General features: G+C 39.5%; 1 protein-coding gene across 12 annotated transcripts in view; it reads left to right on the top strand.

Moving 5' to 3' along the window:
- The first annotated feature begins 16,154 nt into the window (after positions 1 to 16,154).
- The window catches only part of atp11c (ATPase phospholipid transporting 11C (ATP11C blood group)), a 43,693-nt gene continuing 40,503 nt past the window's right edge, over positions 16,155 to 19,344 (top strand). For all 12 annotated transcript variants that reach the window (XR_014593253.1, XR_014593254.1, XM_083915921.1 and 9 more), the window contains exon 1: positions 16,155 to 16,683. Coding sequence is in view for 10 of the 12 variants with exons in the window: in XM_083915921.1 (XP_083772047.1) it covers positions 16,657 to 16,683 (27 nt within the window). In the remaining 2 variants the exon portion in view is untranslated. The remainder of the gene's footprint in view (positions 16,684 to 19,344) is intronic.

Raw genomic sequence — 19,344 nt, forward strand, 5'->3', positions numbered from 1 at the left:
CATCCTCCGTCTCCCCTCGATCCCACAGAGGCCCTCTCAGTCACGCTGCTCCCACAAATAGGCCCACTCAGTCACTCACCCACTCACTCACGCTCACTAGTCCACTCACATTTTTGGTCACACAGATTAAGCCCACTCTCTCTCACACATATGCATCCTTAAAGCAAAGATAAAATGTATTTTAATATGTTTGCATGTAAAAAACAAAATTAACCTGAAGGATGTCCTGCATGTGAAGGAATTATGGATAAATGTAACATGCAGTTTTTTTTTATTCTAGACTGAATGTGTTAAACCTTTTGACATGTGAATGGTTTGGTATTAACAAACTCATTGTTTTTGCGCAGCCAAACATTGTTCAAACACACAAAAAAAAATGTTTTAAGTCAAAGCAAACTTTCTAAATATGCCAAATATGTTAAGCTGGATTCCTGGTAAAATGAGGCACAAAACATCTAGAATATGTATTTTTGATGGAGCTTTAAAAACACTTGGAGTCTAAGGTTTGAACATGTGTACTAAAATGTACAATTATCCCCCTGGGATTATTAAAGTATTTCTGATTCTGATTCTGATAAACATAAAGCTTCAAATGATGTGATACTGTCTAATGGTGTGGAATATGATTGTGTTTGCAACCTTAAAGGTACTCAAGAGGACAAAAAGGAGGAAACTATGTTAAGGGGTTAAAGGAAAAGAAAGATTAAGAGGGCTTGGAAGATTATTTTGGCTGTATGTCCTGCTCTGGTAACTTATTTCTTAAAGAGGTGACAACTCACACTTGTATGAAGAGAATATTAATGGCAAGTAGGAATTTACACTTCAGACATGTACTATAGTTCTGTTTTTATCATTTTGCATAATGATGCAAACATTTATACAACATTCTCTATCAACAAAGAGCACACACTGTGGTAAACATAATGTGACAGCTCATTTGAAATTGTAAACAGGTTGAGTGTTCATAGGTGTCACAAACACCTCCCAGATGAATAGGTCATGGTCTTGGAGGCGATAGTGGAGCCCCGGGGTCAACCTGTGCTTTCTCTGCTCCTCTCTGCATATACAGTATCAATGCCAGCAGCTGTGGGATTGTTTGTACACAGATGCAGGGGTGCTTGATGATAATTGCCTCGCAGCTGCACTCCGGGCCTGGAACTGGGTGGGTTTTTTCCCCCCTTGGAGGCTGACATTGTGTGTGAAGAATTCAGAGCAGGAATGTGGGAAACAGTTTAGTAATTAAAGTATTCTGTAACTCAATTAACAAGTCCCCCCCCCCAAACGCCCCTCTGAGCCCTAACCACTATCCTTTACCTATCCCCTGCTAGAGTCTGTCTGTTGGAGAGCCTACGGTCTCTGTAGCCTGCTCCGGGGCCTTTGGTGTTTAACTAATGTCAGGATGGGTTGCAATGAGAAAAGAGGGATTTGTTACGTGGAAATGTGAATGTGGGAGGGTATATGAGGCGGAGAAAAAACAGTGAAGTGGAATAAATGGGGAATTGCTGTTCCACGGAGGGCTGCTAACGTGGTTACCACTGAGAGGTGAGCCACTCATTACAGCCTTGAGTCATTTTTCATAGGCTGTTATCAACTCACTGTGCACAGAAGATGGATGGATGACAATTACGCTGATGAAAACCTCACATAACTATATTGGCAGGAATAGGAACACTCCACAAAATTACTATAACATTATTTTTAGGTCCTTTTTTACGACAGCAGCAATTTTAAAAGAAAAACAAATTTCATACGCCATTTTGCTTTTATGGTGTTAACTCAAGTTGTGGAAACATGGTGCTGATATAACAGAATGAGAAGGCGACAAAATCCATGTCGTTTGTTCTAATTCCCCCCAAAACTGCAGCAGGCTGGTTGCTGGGTCTTCTGAGTACTTTGAACAATGACAGGCAACAATCAAGGTGCTCAATTAACTGTATAATGATTAAGACATCAATTACCAAATTGATTGATGAAGCCAAATGATCCGATTCATTTTCTCCATCCAGCGGAAAAATTGGGAGCAGCAATATGAGAAAATTTGTTGATTAATGGTTCGGGTGTGGAAGCCCTTCACCATGATAGTATATGTAATTTAATATGATAGAAATTTGCTGTAAACACTTATATATATATATATATACCATGAACAAACGATGCAAAAGGATTAAAATACAAGACTTAAATTAAAGAGGAAAAACAAATTGGTTTGCTGTTATAAAGTTAAAAAATAACCCAACTGTAGTTTAGTTACTTTTCTTTAGCTCTTTCCTCGTTTAATGCTTTTATTGTATAAAAGCAGTTAATGTATCAGATGAATGTATCGCTTTTCTCTGTCGCTATTGACGCTGATGATGTTCCTCTGCCCCTCTAACAATAGCCAAAACAATGTTTGAAGAGCGCCTTGAGACCAGCTTGGACTAAGGCTTTAGTTTTTATTCTGTTCATGTTGTCAATGTGTAGAGGGATAATTGAAGCGATCCTTGACTATGGGATCTATTTATACAGAGCATAATTCCCTCTGTATTCAGGCATTATCATGGTGTCAGAACAAGCACAATGGCACAATAAGGTCAATATAATGAAACTCCAAAACAATATGGTGTCATTCGTATAATAAAAACTGAGCCACTCCCGGTTTGTTTGGCCTTGTAACAGTGCTTGGGTTGTATTGAACTTACACTGAACGTGTTACAAAATTATCATTATCATAATGTGTTAAATCTATTGTCCAATAAATTACAATACATTTGTGGCAACATCCTACCAATCTTTACACCATTACACCGTGTCTTGAAACTCTTTTTTTCAGCTTGAATGTTGGAAAATAATTTTGTGATTAACTGTATTTCTAAAAGTTGTTTTTACAAAATATTTTGAAGCACTTCTTTTGTTCCAACACATTTAAATCTTCTTTAATTATTATTCTTACACATTTTTGTTAATATTAGTAGCAGTTGTAGTAGTAGTAGTTGTCTTTTTTGTTGTCTTGTTGTAATATAATCATAATAACCATTTTATTAACAGCCCTTGGAAACTGGTTTTATTTGTGCTGCCATGACTTTATTTCTTTATTTCCAGTTTTATGTTATACTCAACAGCATCTGGAAGCAAAATGACATCAGTAATCGGCTTTTTCTCATTAGCAATTTGACAAATACCCCCTTTATAACAGCCCCACATCATTCTGCTTGACTTTCCCCCTGGGCCTGAATTCAGTTATTGATTGCCCGTTCAGTTTCACTTGGAAAAGGTTGATAAAAGGAGGTTTTCACTTTCTCAATTCGATGTGACAGCTCCCTAACAAGAATAATGGAAAGCGCCCATTCACAGGCAAATCAAGCTAATCCAGCGTGCCCCTCCACTCTCAATGGAGAAGTCACAGTCCTTCCCGGCCCATTCCATCACAAGCCTCTCTCTTCAGAAACCTTCAAAGTTAGCCCAGCTCCTCCAAAAGACAACATTGCTCTTTGTATGCCCCTCTCACTCACCATCCGATGGATAAATAGGTCGATAAATAGGTCGATAAATGTTTACAAAGTCAGAGGGGGAAACAAAAACTGAAGCATATAATTGGTGTGTTTTATGTGTAATCTGATTTCACTGATTCCCACTCCTCATCCTCGGCCGCAGCTGATGGATAGATATCATCAACGCTGATTTTATAACCACGTAATAAATAAGAACAGAACTAGCGTTATTTTATTTGCATATAATTCTAAGTTACATTTGTTTTTAAATTTAGAAAAGTGTCTGCTACAGCAGCATGTGTGATATTAGTAATAGGTTCCCGCTTCTCCTGTTCTGCACTGGAATGAGCTGTGGTTTTCTTCCTCTAATCCCCCTTTCTGGGCAGCAGGTGACAAAGCAAAGGTGCGTGTGTGTCTGTGTGAGTCACGGTAAGTGAGTAAGTGTGCATGCTTGACTGACTGTATGTGTTGTGTTAATATGTGCTTGCATATGTGTATACGGTAGGTGAAAAAGAAAAGTTATTATTGCAACTTAAATGATGTTGTATGTTTACATGTATTTTACGGGCTCTCACGGAGGCACAAAAAATGTTAATCCTACATTACACCATCAGGCCAAACACTGAAAGAGGCAAAAAGCCTGCAGAACAATGAATATAACATATCATCTATATGGCATCCATAGCGGCCTCATTAATACAGTCCTTTGATAATACGCTAAGCGGAGGAGAAAGGCTGAAAACAACATAAATAAACTCAGGGTGACTGTTTGTTCTGGTGCTTATCTTTACATTTTAAAAGAATGCTCCAACTTGTCTTCTGTTTTGACTGCAGAGGTCTCATTCACATTTGACTTAACAAGACTGAACAATGACTTTGTAAGACTTTGGTTGGGCCATTAAAGTGCCACAGGTTCACTCCCATTCTGCTCTTAGAAGAGAGAAAAGGGAGATTAACATGATTTTGCTTTATCCACCTCATATAAGCCTCAAAACCATAAAACACAACCCAAAGGCATCCCCGTCCTGCTCTGAATGTGCACTTGTTACTGCTCTCAATTCGGCTTTCAGCCCCCTCTAAAGAGACAAGGCCCAATCACAATATTGTCAAGGCTCTGTTGGTTTTCTGGTTCAAATCCTTGTTCACGCTGTTTGCTGAGTACTCATCTGCTGTGACAGCCTTCAGACAAACAGTGAGTCCTGAAAGAGGTCTCCCACAACCAGATCTTTCCTGCTGGGCAGCGGCTGAAACGTTCCTTTCTCTCTCCATCAAGTGGAACCCAGGCTATTGAGTTGGCCCCTGGGATCCCTCCATTGAGGTGGGCTATGGGCCAGTGCTTCGCCCCTCCTTGCCCTGGGCCACCCTCATTCTCCCAGCACACCTGTACCCCTAAACCCCATCGTGGGAACCTCCGCGCTGCCTTTGCCACCTGAGCTGCACACTGTGCCAGCTGGGCACATCTGACAACACCATTGGGAGTCAAAGCACACAGAGACTAAAGATAGTCACAGCGTGCCAGCTCGATTGAGCTCTTAGAACTTTTTTTTATGGGAAAACTGATGTGGTTAATGAAGTCAGAGAGATTAAGGGATGTCTTCAAAAGTTATGAATCAGACTTGCGTGTCAGTTTATGATATATAGCAACCATTTAAGATTTGCATATCTGAAAAATACACTCACAAAAACACATTTCCAGCCTCAGATCGCAGTTCTCCCTGCTTACTCACAACCTCCCTCATGTACCCCTACCCTCTAAATCTCCATGGCACACTGCAAAAAATGGCATCAATTAATCAACATTCATGAACCGTTTACTTGAGCTCCCCTTTGTGCACTGCAGGGCCTAATCCAGACAGAGACCAGGCTGTTCTGCAGCAGTGCAGACTGCGTCACTCCACCCTTTGTGGGAGAAACCCATCAACTGGTGTTTCAGGGAAATGTCTCCCCCCACTGAGAGCTTAACCTTCCCCCTCTCTCACCCTCTTCCTCTTGTGCCCCCTCAGTACTCAGGGCAGGAAGCTCTATCTCTTAGAGGAGGCAATCCATCCATCCATCTTGCCTCTTCCAATCCAATTCACAGCCGCTCCACATGTATGAAGACATCTGTCCATATTTGATCAGATATTCCATTTTGCTGCAAATGATCCCACCCTCCATCCCCACCCATGAGGGAGGCAGCTATTTAAATGTGCTGATACTTTCCTGCATAATAACCTGCCAATTCTTTGCCTTGCAGAAGAAGCAAGTTTAATTGGGCTGTGCATTTAGAGCTCTTCTACAATTACACAATTACAGCGGAGATGCATTTCTGCACGTTGCGATGTTTGCCCCAATTTACTGCACTTTTCATACAGTTTAACACTGGTTCCCCTTTCAGAGGATGCAAATTTGGCTCATTTGGCTTTAAATGAAGCATAATTGCTCATATTGAAATCCACACCTTTCTACAAGAGGTTCCTGCCAGTTAGTTCTCATTAAACCTAAGGAGAACAAAAATTCCCAATTCCATTTCAGCTCACATGCCATCTGTATCATCTTGTGTTAAAAGCAAGGAAATTGGAGACAAAATGGATGCTGAGTGCATGGATGGAAAACTTGAAAATCAGTTTGTTCAACTCAGTCAGGGCAGAATAACCTTTTTCCCCCTGAAGTTTGTTTTCTAAATTTCTCACAAATAGCTTGAAAGGGAAATTTAGAAGGAATGTTTTCATGAGAAAAAAAACCCAAGGGACGTGGCTGATTGAAATTAAAGCCTTTTTCATTGTTTTCAAATACAGAATGTGTTTGCTGTATGCAGCCTGGAAAAGCATTCAATTAAGTGCAGCCTAATTAGTTCGAAGGGCATGTACGGCTGGCCTCTCTACATTCAAAACACAGAATAGTGTGTCAACCCCGACATGTGATCACCATCAAAGTGTTTTCGACTCCTTCCTCTTCTTTTATAACACTGTCTTGCAAGTTATAGAAGAAAATCTTTTTCTAAAAGGCTCTCTGAGTCTGAAGTGGTGGCCTTAGCCCACTCCAAACAATGCCTTACAAGATACTGTTTAAATTCATATCCGCTCGTCCTTTCTTACGGGGGGACAACACAACAAACCACTGACCCACTGATACACAATTAGAAGTGATGCGGCAGTTAAGGCTACAAACAACTCTGTTTAACCGTCTGTCTTTGACCCTCCACCATTGAATAAATATAATGCCCCCAATGAGAGTAAGACACTGAGGTGGAGTGAAAAGGGAGCTGGGGAAGATTTTAAGCCACACATAAGTAGTTAAAGACCTTTATAGAGTATAACACCATTATCCCTGCTGAATAAAAATAGGATTTAGTGTTTTTTCTACTTAATTTAAATCAAAAGAGTCCCCACCTTACATATTGCACTGGTAATGTAATGGAGAGAGACCCACAAAAAAGGCTTTGTGGCTCTGACACCTCCTATAGTGGGACTGTGTTGTCCTGTGAGCAAAAGGGAGAGAAAGGTTTTTCTTCCCTGCGTTGCTATCTGCTAACACATTCTAATTGATGCTGCTGCATTCCTCCACTGGATGCATTCAGTGAATAACGAGCCTTGGACTGAATACCCATGAATTGGTCCCCACCAAGCAAAGCAGTAAAGCCTTTGGCCCCCCATCCCTCAGCCTCCCCGCACTGCCACCATCGCAACCACTACCAAGCACCACCTCCCCTCCAAACCTTCCCCAAAGCTCTACTCTAGCTTTACCGCCCATTAAAGCACGACCATTGTGCAGAGATGCAGTCCACAAAAGCTGTCAATCTCTCCTGGTCCTCCAAAGCTTGGACTCACACAGACTGGAGTGACAGACCTCCCCCTTCACCCCCAACCCACCCGTGTTCCCCCAAAAATCCTCTCCCTGAAAACTTCTCAGCTAACTATCCCCCGCCACCCTCTCTCTCTCTTTCCCTCTCTCTCTCTCTCTCTCTCTCTCTCTCTCTCTCTCTCTCTCTCTCTCTCTCTCTCTCTCTCTCCTGCTCTCCTGCTCTCTCTCTCCCTCTCTCACTCTCTCTAGCCCCAGCGCACAAAGCATCAATCTGTCTTCAGCCCCAGCACCCTTGGCCCTTTGTCCCATCTGCAGGTGCCTCTGAAAGCACCCACGGTCGCCCCAGCCTCTGCGCACGCCACGCCTAGTCGAGGGACAGGAACTGCTGACAAAGGCCCAGTGTGGGAATGAGGGATGCTTGGAGGGAGGGAAGGGGGTGTCGGAGGGGGGCTGCTCTAAGACAGATGGCTGGGGAAGTCTCCCAACTCCTCCACAGGGGCTGTCAGTTTAAATTCAAAACTACGAATGAGATTCACAGGGAAGGAACCAGTAAAGGAATGCCCAATAAATTCAGTAGCTACTGTACACTTCACTAAGGACCAGAACACAGAACCAGCAGAACTCTCTGGAGATCAGATCCGATGTAATTCATATTAAAAAAGAAATTATTAAAACTCAAAATTTAAACAAGCTCTTAAAATGATGAAAAAAGCACCTTACATGTTATCCTCCAATGGTGTTAAGTAAGCCTAACATATTTTTGGTTGCATTTTATTTGTAAATACAGAAAAAAACACATTTTATTATTCTTATTATCCCCTGAGCCTTACTTCTACTTTGAAATAAAATTACAATTCACCGCTCTAATTCTTCTGCCTTGTGGTTCTTATTTTATGTTTACTATAAGCACACAGATTAAATTTGCTGTATAGACCTTTTCAAAGATGTAAATCTAAACATTTCAAAACAGTCAAAACAATTTATTTCCTGTTGCAGTGTACTGTATGTGAATGACATCAGCTGACAGGAAGTTAACAAGGAACACATATGTTGCCTTGTGCATTCACTTAAGTATTGGAATAAAAATCACCATTTCACCCACACAAAAAAACACCAAAATCTATTTAAATGACCAGTCATGTGAATATGTATAAATGTCTATTTCTATTTCTTCCCTTTTTAAATTTAACTTTAGTGCTTATTTTTTGCCATTTTTTACCTTATTTTGTAATATTCTGTTGCTGCTGTGACAAAAGAATTTCCCCGTCTGCGGGACATTAAAGGTTTTCTGATTCTGATTCTGATTCTGATTCTGATTCAGTCTGCATGGATGCATTAATGTTGTGTGCAACATACTTCCGTTTCATTCTTGAAGAGCTACATATTATAATTATTATAATAGTAAAAACTAAAATAACAAGATATTTTTGACTGCAGAGAACTTAAAAATGTACTTGAGACAAACCTCAACCAGCTCTGCAGCCCTGCTCAAGTTTGCCAGTTTCCTTTCCTCAGTGCAACAAGTTTCCTACATCTCTTTGATGTTACTGGGCTGCCACCATGTGGACACGCATCCAATTACAGTCCCAGCCTGGTCAGATGCGTACACGACCTGATGAAGCCTCTTGGATGAGAGGTGAAACGTCTTCCTAGACAAACAACCAGTCCAGTTGCTTTTGAGTGAAATATCGTTGGGGATAACAATGACCTGGACAAATGAGAATATTTACAGGCTTATCCAATTACAGCAACCAGTTGAAAAGCGAATACATGGGCCTTTGATATGGATGCAATATTATAAGTAAGCCACAAAGTAGAAAAAAACATCACTGCTGTATAATGTTTCGATTTGGTGTAATTTAATGGCATGAACAACAGTTCAAGATTGATCCTGTTCATCAGTTAAAGCGTTACTTTAACAGAAGAAGAAGAAGAAGAATTCCTTTATTAGTCCCGTGAATGGGGAAATTCAATTTTCACTCTATTATTTTTCATTTTACACACACACAGGACTAAAATACACACACATGCACAGACAGGACCTACATACATGCAACCAATGGAGAGATGTTAGAGCGAGGGGGCTGCCAGTGACCGGCGCCCCGAGCAGTTGGGGGTTCGGTGCCTTGCTCAACAGCACTTCGGCAGTGCCCAGGAGATGAACTGGCACCTCTCCAGCCACCAGTCCACACTCCGTTCATGGTCCACACAGGGACTCGAATCAGCAACCCTCCGGTTCCCAGCCCAGTCCATAGGTGACTGGGCTGGGAACCGGAGGGTTGAGCTGAGAGCTGAGCTACTACCGCCCCAAACAGTGTCACAGGTGTGAAACCCAGCCCCTCTTCCTGAGGAAAATGGAGTTCTTTTCTGGACACCGTGCTGCCTAAGCTTTTTCAGTTTGTCAGGGGCATACTGATATTGTCTCATTTCCCTTTAGGATTCCCGTTCACACATAAAAAATCTTCCCAGAAGAGCTCCATTCAGTAAAAGTTTGCTCTTCCATCTCACAGGAACTTTCTCTTTCAAGGTATGGATGGAAGATAATGTTGTGTGACTGAAAGTGCCAGAACAGCTTCTGGAGCTTGTGGTGAATTTATTTTGTCTTGGATTATATTGTATTAAATATTTCAGAAAATTCTGTTTTTAAATTAATTATTTCATGTATTTATTATTGGGGTTTCACAATAAACATTTTAAACTAATTATACTTAAAAACTCTCGAACTTTGTCATATTGTAATGAGCCCACTGTTTATACAGTTTATAAGGTCTATGTATGTATGTATGTATGTATGTATGTATGTATGTATGTATGTATGTATGTAAGTATGTATGTATGTATGTATGTAAGTATGTAAGTATGTATGTATGTAAGTATGTATGTATGTATGTATTTAAGTACGTATGTATGTATGTATGTATGTATGTATGTAAGTAAGTATGTATGTATGTATTTAAGTACGTATGTATGTATGAATGTATTTATGTATATATGTTTGTATGTATGTATGTATGTATGTATGTATGTAAGTATGTATGTATGTTTGTATGTAAGTATGTATGTATGTTTGTATGTAAGTATGTATGTATGTAAGTATGTATGTATGTATGTTTGTATGTAAGTATGTATGTATGTAAGTATGTATGTATGTATTTATGTATGTACGTATGTATGAATGTAAGTATGTATGTATGTAAGTATGTATGTATGTATGTATGTATGTATGTATGTATATATGTATGTATGTATGTATGTATGTATGTAAGTATGTATGTATGTATGTATGTATGCATGTATGTATGTATGTATGTATGTATTTAAGTACGTATGTATGTATGAATGTATTTATGTATATATGTTTGTATGTATGTATGTATGTAAGTATGTATGTATGTATGCATGTATGTATGTATGTATGTATGTATTTAAGTACGTATGTATGTATGTATGTATGTATGTATGTATGTATGTATTTATGTATGTATGTAAGTATGTATGTATGTATGTATGCATGAATGTATTTATGTATGTATGTATGTATGTATGTATGTATGTATGAATGTATGTATGTATGTATGTATGTATGTAAGTATGTATGTAAGTATGTATGTATGTATGTAAGTATGTATGTAAGTATGTATGTATGTATGTAAGTATGTATGTATGTATGCATGTATGTATGTATGTATGTATTTAAGTACGTATGTATGTATGAATGTATGTATGTACTGTATGTATGTATGTATGTATGTATGTATGTATGCATGTATGTATGTATGTATGTATGTATGTATGTATTTAAGTACGTATGTATGTATGAATGTATTTATGTATGTATGTATGTATGTATGTATGTATGTAAGTATGTATGTAAGTATGTATGTATGTATGTATGTATGTATGTAAGTATGTTTGTATGTATGTATGTATGTAAGTATGTATGTAAGTATGTATGTATGTATGTATGTATGTATGTAAGTAAGTATGTATGCATGTAAGTATGAATGTATGTATGTATGTATGTATGTATGTATGTATGTATGTATGTATGCATGTATGTAAGTATGTATGTATGTATGTATGTAAGTATGTATGTAAGTATGTATGTATGCATGTAAGTATGAATGTATGTATGTATGTATGTATGTATGTATGTATGTATGCATGTATGTATGTATGAATGTATTTATGTATGTATGTATGTATGTATGTATGTATGTATGTATGTAAGTATGTATGTAAGTATGTATGTATGTATGTATGTATGTATGTAAGTATGTTTGTATGTATGTATGTATGTAAGTATGTATGTAAGTATGTATGTATGTATGTATGTAAGTAAGTATGTATGCATGTAAGTATGAATGTATGTATGTATGTATGTATGTATGTATGTATGTATGTATGTATGCATGTATGTAAGTATGTATGTATGTATGTATGTAAGTATGTATGTAAGTATGTATGTATGCATGTAAGTATGAATGTATGTATGTATGTATGTATGTATGTATGTATGCATGTATGTAAGTATGTATGTATGTATGTATGTAAGTATGTATGTAAGTATGTATGTATGTATATTCACTAAATTCCACACAGTAAAATAAAAAGAAACATTTCTTCATTTGGCCACATGGTGGGGATAGAGTCCAACTTACAGCCATGTATGTGTTCACTGGCACTGGCTGATGTGACAGATACTTCCCTCTTATCAAATCATCACATTTCTCTGACTGCCTGCTTTTAACTTTTTATTGCTTATATTGGTCATATATAATATTGACATTATACAAATATGTTCATCCCCACTCTGAAATAAATACTAGAGCAAAACCAAAAAACGTCCCAGAAACCCTTTTACATCTTGACAGCAATACCCCGATGACATAGAAGATACATAACGGATCTGGAAGTCTGCAGGTTTTGAGGAGTTTACACACACTTTATAATGATTATTTTCCACGATGAGTACAGTATGACAGCATGTACAGTGTGTGTTGTGCTGTCACTTCTAAAAATATCATGGTTATTTGAGCTAGCTGAGAGGTTTCTGTGAAAATGTAAACATTAACACTGGTCCTTGATGTCAAAGATGATAGTTGGCCCAGGTTTAATGATGTGTGTGTGTTCTCTGTACGACAGCAGGGAAATACAGTGTTAACCAAGACATTTGCTACCACGTGACATGACGCACACATTGAAACCACATTTTGCAACAGGATGGTCACTTAAAATGTTTGACTTTGAGATCTCTTACCTTTGAGAGGATTTTATAGGTCTAAGATCTATAAGTCCAACTATTTCCCTTAAGATCAAGTCAGCCTTTAATCCCAGGTACTGTCCCATGTCTGAGCTGTTGATCCTATTGTTTATGTAAAAACTTACAAAACAAAAGTTACCTTTAAGGGAAATATACACAGTAGATTTCATAAAGGGGGAGTCTTGATTCTGTTTTACCTGCTTATACGTTTAAGGTCAGCATTTTTTTATTTGTGCTAAAAATATTTTGTCTGGGTTGACCAGTAATAATTTCCACTGAATATAAAAAGCAGACCACAATGTTTTGTGGTTCAGAGCTACTTCACACTCTGACACAGGCCGACACACATCATAGTGCTCACTTAGCTTGTGTCCTAAATATTATTAATAATCCCGTTAAAGTTATGAACAAATATCTTAAGTTGCAGCCTAACTACACTTCCTCTCCCTTTTCAAAATGACCACATCTCATTTACAAGAAGGACGTCACTGAGGCAAAAATGCAAACCTGTTGCCACATGCAAATAGCTGCCAGAGTCACTCATGCTGTGACACATACAAATACAAATGAGCTTCTCAGAACCACAACAAGATCTGTGTCACGTTGCATGTATTCCATGTGAGGCAAAAAGTTCAGACATAATCCTTTAATGCAAGGTTTTAGTGACACAAATAACATAAATCTGGATTTCCATGTAGTATTTCCAGACGTTGACAGAACAGCATTGTTTTCCTCTCACTCTTATAATGACCTTTGATGACACAGATCAGACAGTGCTAACCTCAGATTTTAGGGACATAGTTCTTTCCTGTTCCTTATTCCACCAGATTACAGCTTATTCTGCATTTCTTTGCTTCAGCTTGTCACAATAGCACTTAAATGTTCACTATACAGCTATACAACAACATTATGTCTGATGACGCCAGAAGTCAAGACACTAATGCACATGTTTTTCTTCATGTGGTATTCTTTCTGCTAATTTAAAGCTAGTAGGAAAACATAAGACCTTTAAGACAAAGAGGTTCGCAAATCCACCTTAGCCTTTACACCAACTTACACTCCAGAATGCAAAGGCTGAGATTATTTCCTAAGCAAAAAGATCATATCGCATCCGTTTTGTAAAACCATGTTAACATTTACTTTTTAAAGGGACACATAGGTTGGCAAGGAGCTGTATTTGACCTTTACCCTTGGAGCCAGAGAGCAGTTAAAAGCCTTTGGGCAGGTCCCTGCTGGCTGATCAAATGCCAACAAAACAAGAGTGCTGATCGACCATTTGATGTTCAGAAATCAAGACGATCCTTTAAGTCCTAAATCTAAATCTCATAAAGTTAAAATTGGTTTTGTACTGCTTACGCTTAATGTTATTTGCTTTCTTTCTTTTTTGTATATTTGCCTCCAAAGCACCTCTCAAAGAAGCCAATGTCACCTAAAATCTATATTTACCCATTTTCAGAGCACCCCCCTCAAGACCTAGAAACATTTGGACATACTCACTTCATGTTGATGTGCAGGAGGCTTTTCAAAAGCATCAGGTGATGAGGTAAGTTTAGTGTTTAAACATCATCTAAACTAACCCGCTAATTTCATGAAAAACATTACTAATGTTAAGGAGTAATGTTTATGTGAATTACTTTAACAATTCTCTATGAATGAATACTTAACACTGAATATGAAATGTAAAGAAGCAGGCTACATTTACTCAGTTGTACATAAGCACACATTGGGGTACTTGTACTGTACTTAAGTATTTCCAATTTCTTTTATACTTCTACTCCACTCCATCTTAGAAGGAAATATGTTACTCTTTACTCCACTACATTTATTTTAAAGCTTAAGATACTTTGCAGATTTAGATTATTAATACAAAATATAAAAACAACTAATTAATGATCATTTATTATTGTTTTTGTTGTTGTTATAGCTTAATTTACCACATTAAGCAACTCAAATTAGCTCAGATTTCAACCGGCTGCAACACATTAATGCATCAATAATTATAATACAATAATATAATATATATTATTCTGAAATGGGTAAATCTGAATATTAACTAGATACTTTCGCTTTGGGTAATTCATATTTTTATGCTGATTCTTTTATACTTTTACTTGAGTAAAGGTTTCAATGCAGGACAAAGTATTATTTGTACTTCTTTATTTTTTGTAATATGTCCTTATGCACAAGTAATTTATAAAAGATCAGCTGATGTATATATATATTTTTTTTTCCAATGACAGCTGCATCTCATGGTTGTGCTGAGATATCTGTATAATATCCACCTCAAGCTTATTGCCCATGATTCTGTTATAAGAGATGGGCTGTCACACAGATTAAAGACACATATCTGAGGTTTTTATTTAATGTTCAATGATCCTTGAAGTGCAATCATAAACTGCCACCTCTCTGCTGTAGAACATGCAGGAAAATAATAATAATAGGGCCTAATAATAAGAATAAGAATAAAAAACAACAACAACACCAACAACAATAATAATCATAAAATAAACTTTATTTATAGAGCACTTTTCATACCAAAAAATGCAGCTCAAAGTGCTTTACATTCAAAGCAGAAAATTAAATGAAACATGCTCAAACAATAGGTGACACACAAGAAGAACATCTCATCTCGTCTTCAACCACTTATCCAGGGTCGCGTCACGGGGGCAGCAGCTTAAGCAGGGGACCCCAAACTTCCCTTTCCCGGGCCACATTAACCAGCTCTAACTGGGGGATCCCGAGGCGTTCCCAGGCCAGCGTGGAGATATAATCTCTCCACCTGGTCCTGGGTCTTCCCCGTGGCCTCCTCCCAGCTGGACGTGCCTGAAACACCTCCCTAGGGAGGCGTCCAGGGTTCATCCTTACTAGATGCCCGAACCACCTCAACTGGCTCCTTTCAACGCTAAGGAGCAGCGGCTCTACTCTGAGTTCCTCACGGATGGCTGAACTTCTCACCCAATCTCTAAGGGAGACTCCAGCCCCCCTCCTGAGAAAACCCATTTCGGCCGCTTCTACCCGCGACCTCACACAAGTTACACGCAAGAAGAACATCACTCATTTAATTGAAGAATGAAATAGTAAATAAAGAAGAACAACAAACAATTAAATTGTTAAAAAAATGAATAAATAAAGGAACTGAAGTGACAAGCAACCAACGATAGAAGCTTGGGCGGCAGTAGCTCAGTCCACAGGTGACTTGGCTGGAAATCGGAGGGTCGCCGGTTTGAGCCCCTGTGTGCACCATGAATGGAGGGTGGACTGGTGAGGTGCCAGTTCATCTACTGGGCACTGCCGAGGTGCTGTTGAGCAAGGCACCGAACCCCCAACTGCTCGGGGTACTGGTCACTGTCAGCCCCCTCGGTCTAACATCTCTCCATTGTGTGTGTGTGTGTGTGTGTGTGTGTGTGTGTGTGTGTGTGTGTGACATGAATAATAATAATGAAACATCGAATTTCCCCGTTGCGGGACTAATAAAGGAATTCTTCTTCTTCTTCCAAAATAGGAAACACTTGTAGTTCATATTAAAAAACCACATTACCCATAATGCCCTGTGAGCGAAAGTCGCCGCACCTACACCGGGTGGAGCTTGTGAACGTGGGAACGTTTGTGGGTTGCTTGCTTGCTGCTGCTGCTGCTGGAGGAGTGAAAATTGTTTGACAGGGAGGTGAGGCGACCTGTGTAACGGAAGACTGAAAAGGAGAAGTGAAGTTGTTACTGCGTCTCGGGCAGTTTGCGAGTCAACGGAGAGGCACACTCGAGAGCTACAAATGATTTGCACGAGTGTAAGCAACAGGGCGCAGAGAGAAATGTCAGGGACTGTCTCAGCCTCGAGCAGAGGGAAGCGCGACTAGAAGCGTACACCGCAACGCGGAAAAATATTCCGGGGGAGAGAATGCGAATGGTGGGAAGATACCGAAATCAAACAAAATGGAAACAATGTAGCGTCGCTGCGGCATTTCACATAGCTAGAACTAACGATAGAGTAGAGGATAGATAGCTAAAGGAGCTAGCAGCAGGTTAACTAACATACATGTGAAGTTATTCCCCCGGAGAAGCTGAAAGCAGAGCCCGGAGGCGTCTGTTGAATCAGAAGAGTTCTCGTCAGTTTCGCGAAACATCAAGGAAGATAAACACGGGGGGAAGATGCTACGGAGAAGACTGAACCGTTTGGTATGTGTGCCTGGCATCAACACCACACACACATTGTTAGCTTATGACATCCTGCTGCTAGCTGTTTTAACTGCAGTCATTCTGCCCTGGAATAATGTAAGTGAGCTGGCTTTCCCCAGTCATTTCATTTCCCCCATTTTAGACGGAAATTCGTGAGAAACTTGCAACAAACTGTTACTTCCCGGTGCCTGGCAACAAGACATAGCCGTTAAGTCAGTTAGCTAAACTGCTAGGTAAGTTCTCTTCCACAGCCAGGAAGTCACGACATATGTTAAGTTGATGGCATGAAACTTAATGCTTTCAGGAATTGAATTGCTGCCTGCTATGCCGCCATGTAAACTCATTTTCTTAACCTCAAAAGTACAGTGAGTCCTCTCCTGTGTGTGTGTGTGTGTGTGTGTGTGTGTGTGTGTGTGTGTGTGTGTGTGTGTGTGTGTGTGTGTGTGTGTGTGTGTGTGTGTGTGTGTGTGTGTGTGTGTGTGTGTGTGTGTGTGTGTGTGTGTGTGTGTGTGTGTGTGTGTGTGAGTGAGAAACAGCCCTGTAAAACTAAAGCTCTATTAAGAGAGCATGTACCTGTCTCCAGAGACCTGGACTGCTTAACACTGGGGTCTCAAATGCTAAAAATATGCTCTGTATTTAAAGGCACACAGACATGCATCAAAAGATATGTCTTTCCCTGTATGTAGCCTTTATGGACGGTTAAACAATTAGCTGATTAATCCATTAATGAATCAACAGAACCTCAGTTTGAGAATGTAATGGTTTCAGCGTGTAACTTTTCCGCATTAAAACGTCTACATCTGTGTTATATACTTTTGTTGAGCTGTGTACTTATATTATCCCGCGTTTCCAACAATATTCAAACCAGAGAAAGTCATTTAAATCAGTGTTACATTTGGTCGCCTGCTAATAGTGTCATATCCTCTGTGTCTGTTGTACTTGTCTTCCATAAGTTGTCATGAATTAACGTTTATCTAGTTTTAAGCCACCTCTTTATGATACACTTTTTTTTTCTTTTAGGTCTTAGTCATTTTTAACTATATATTTTAATTAGATGAAGTATTTAAGTCACTGGATGCTTGGGTTTTAAGTTATCTGAGAAACAAGCTGAGCCTGAACCAGTGTCCTATAAACAGTGTTGGAGAAACTGAATTTTAACGCGAAAACTGGTTGATTCTGTTTTTCACGCTTTTAATCACTGGGTCTGTTTAAGAGAGAGAGAGTGAGACCTCTGCGCTTAATAAATAATAATCCTGGTGTTGAAGACAACACCTTCCATGATCCCACGCTACTTTAATGACATCGCCAGAGTCCGTCTTTTTTTATTGCATTGACTGAGAGACCCTTATGGGCAGATTATTATATACTGTGCATTTGTATCAGCCAAGATGCCATCACTGGTTCTAGCTTCTTAAATTTGAGGATTTGCTGTTTTTCAGTGTTTTTATATCTCCTTAATAGAATACCTTTGGATTTTGCTTGGACAAAATAAGAAAGAAACTCAACAAATGAATCAATACTGATAATAATCAGTGTGCAGCCCTCCTTGGGATGCATGGTAGTTGTTTCTAATTGCGCTACAGTCCCTCTGTGCTCTAATGTTTTGCATCGAGCCACTGGATTTGTTCAGTAGAAGAAGTTGGTATTTTGCCAGCGTGGACTGCTTTGACATCATATTTCACAAGTGGTCAATTTAATGCTTACCCTTTTAAAATTCATCCATTGGTTTCATTGCCCTCCTCATACGTTAATCAGCCATGAGTGAGCTAGTTGAAATTGGAGTTACTATCCGCAAGGCCAGGTTTATAAATGCTAAACTGCCTTTACTGCCACTTTATCATCCTCTCATGCACCAGTAACCTGTTGTCACCAGTGGGTTTGATCCCTTATTGGCTATGTGAGCAGTATAGATAGCAACAGTGAATACAGGGAAGCAATATAATAATTATAGTGCCTGACCCTACTTCTGGCCTCTCTCTAAGTGTTGCCAGGTCAGCTGATTTTTCTCCTGGAGAGGATTGCTGCTGTAATTTCTCTCCAGTGTGAGCTGTAAATAATATTTTGCACGGGGCAGCCAGCCACACTGTCATTGATGCACACAGTGCCGTTATCTGAGGCTCTGGCTCTCTGCCTCCTGATTCTCACCACCCTCCCCTTGCCCACGGGGGGTACATGTGCATCATGAAGAGGGAGAACAGATACAGAGGGTGGAGAGTGTGGCTGCTCATACCGAAAGGCACCGAGGAGGCTTCATGTGTCTCACTTGACTCTCCCAGTATGATGCACTGTGCCACTAAACCCTGAGTGTGTCTTTGGAAAATTATTAAAGATGGCTGTGGGAGCGAGTGGGGCTGGGCTTTTCATCGGGGGGAAGGTCCAGAGGTTGTAATGCTCTGACAGGAATGCAAAATCACACAGTTGCCTTTGATGTTCGCTCAAGCCCTTGCAGGCAGCGCTATGATCTGTGAGAGGTGGAGCCTGGTGGAAATGTGATAGTATTCATTGTGGGAGCCCCTGCCTTGACTGCAAGGAGACAGCACCGACACATGAAAACACTATCACCCAGGCAGCACCTCAGGATCTTTTTTTTTTTGCACCATGGTAACCAGAAGGCCTCCTCCCACTCTCTTGCTCAGTTGAAATCACAGAGTTTGGATTATA

This window comes from Echiichthys vipera (genome assembly GCF_963691815.1).
Source record: "Echiichthys vipera genome assembly, chromosome: 6".
NCBI classification, from domain to species: domain Eukaryota; kingdom Metazoa; phylum Chordata; class Actinopteri; order Perciformes; family Trachinidae; genus Echiichthys; species Echiichthys vipera.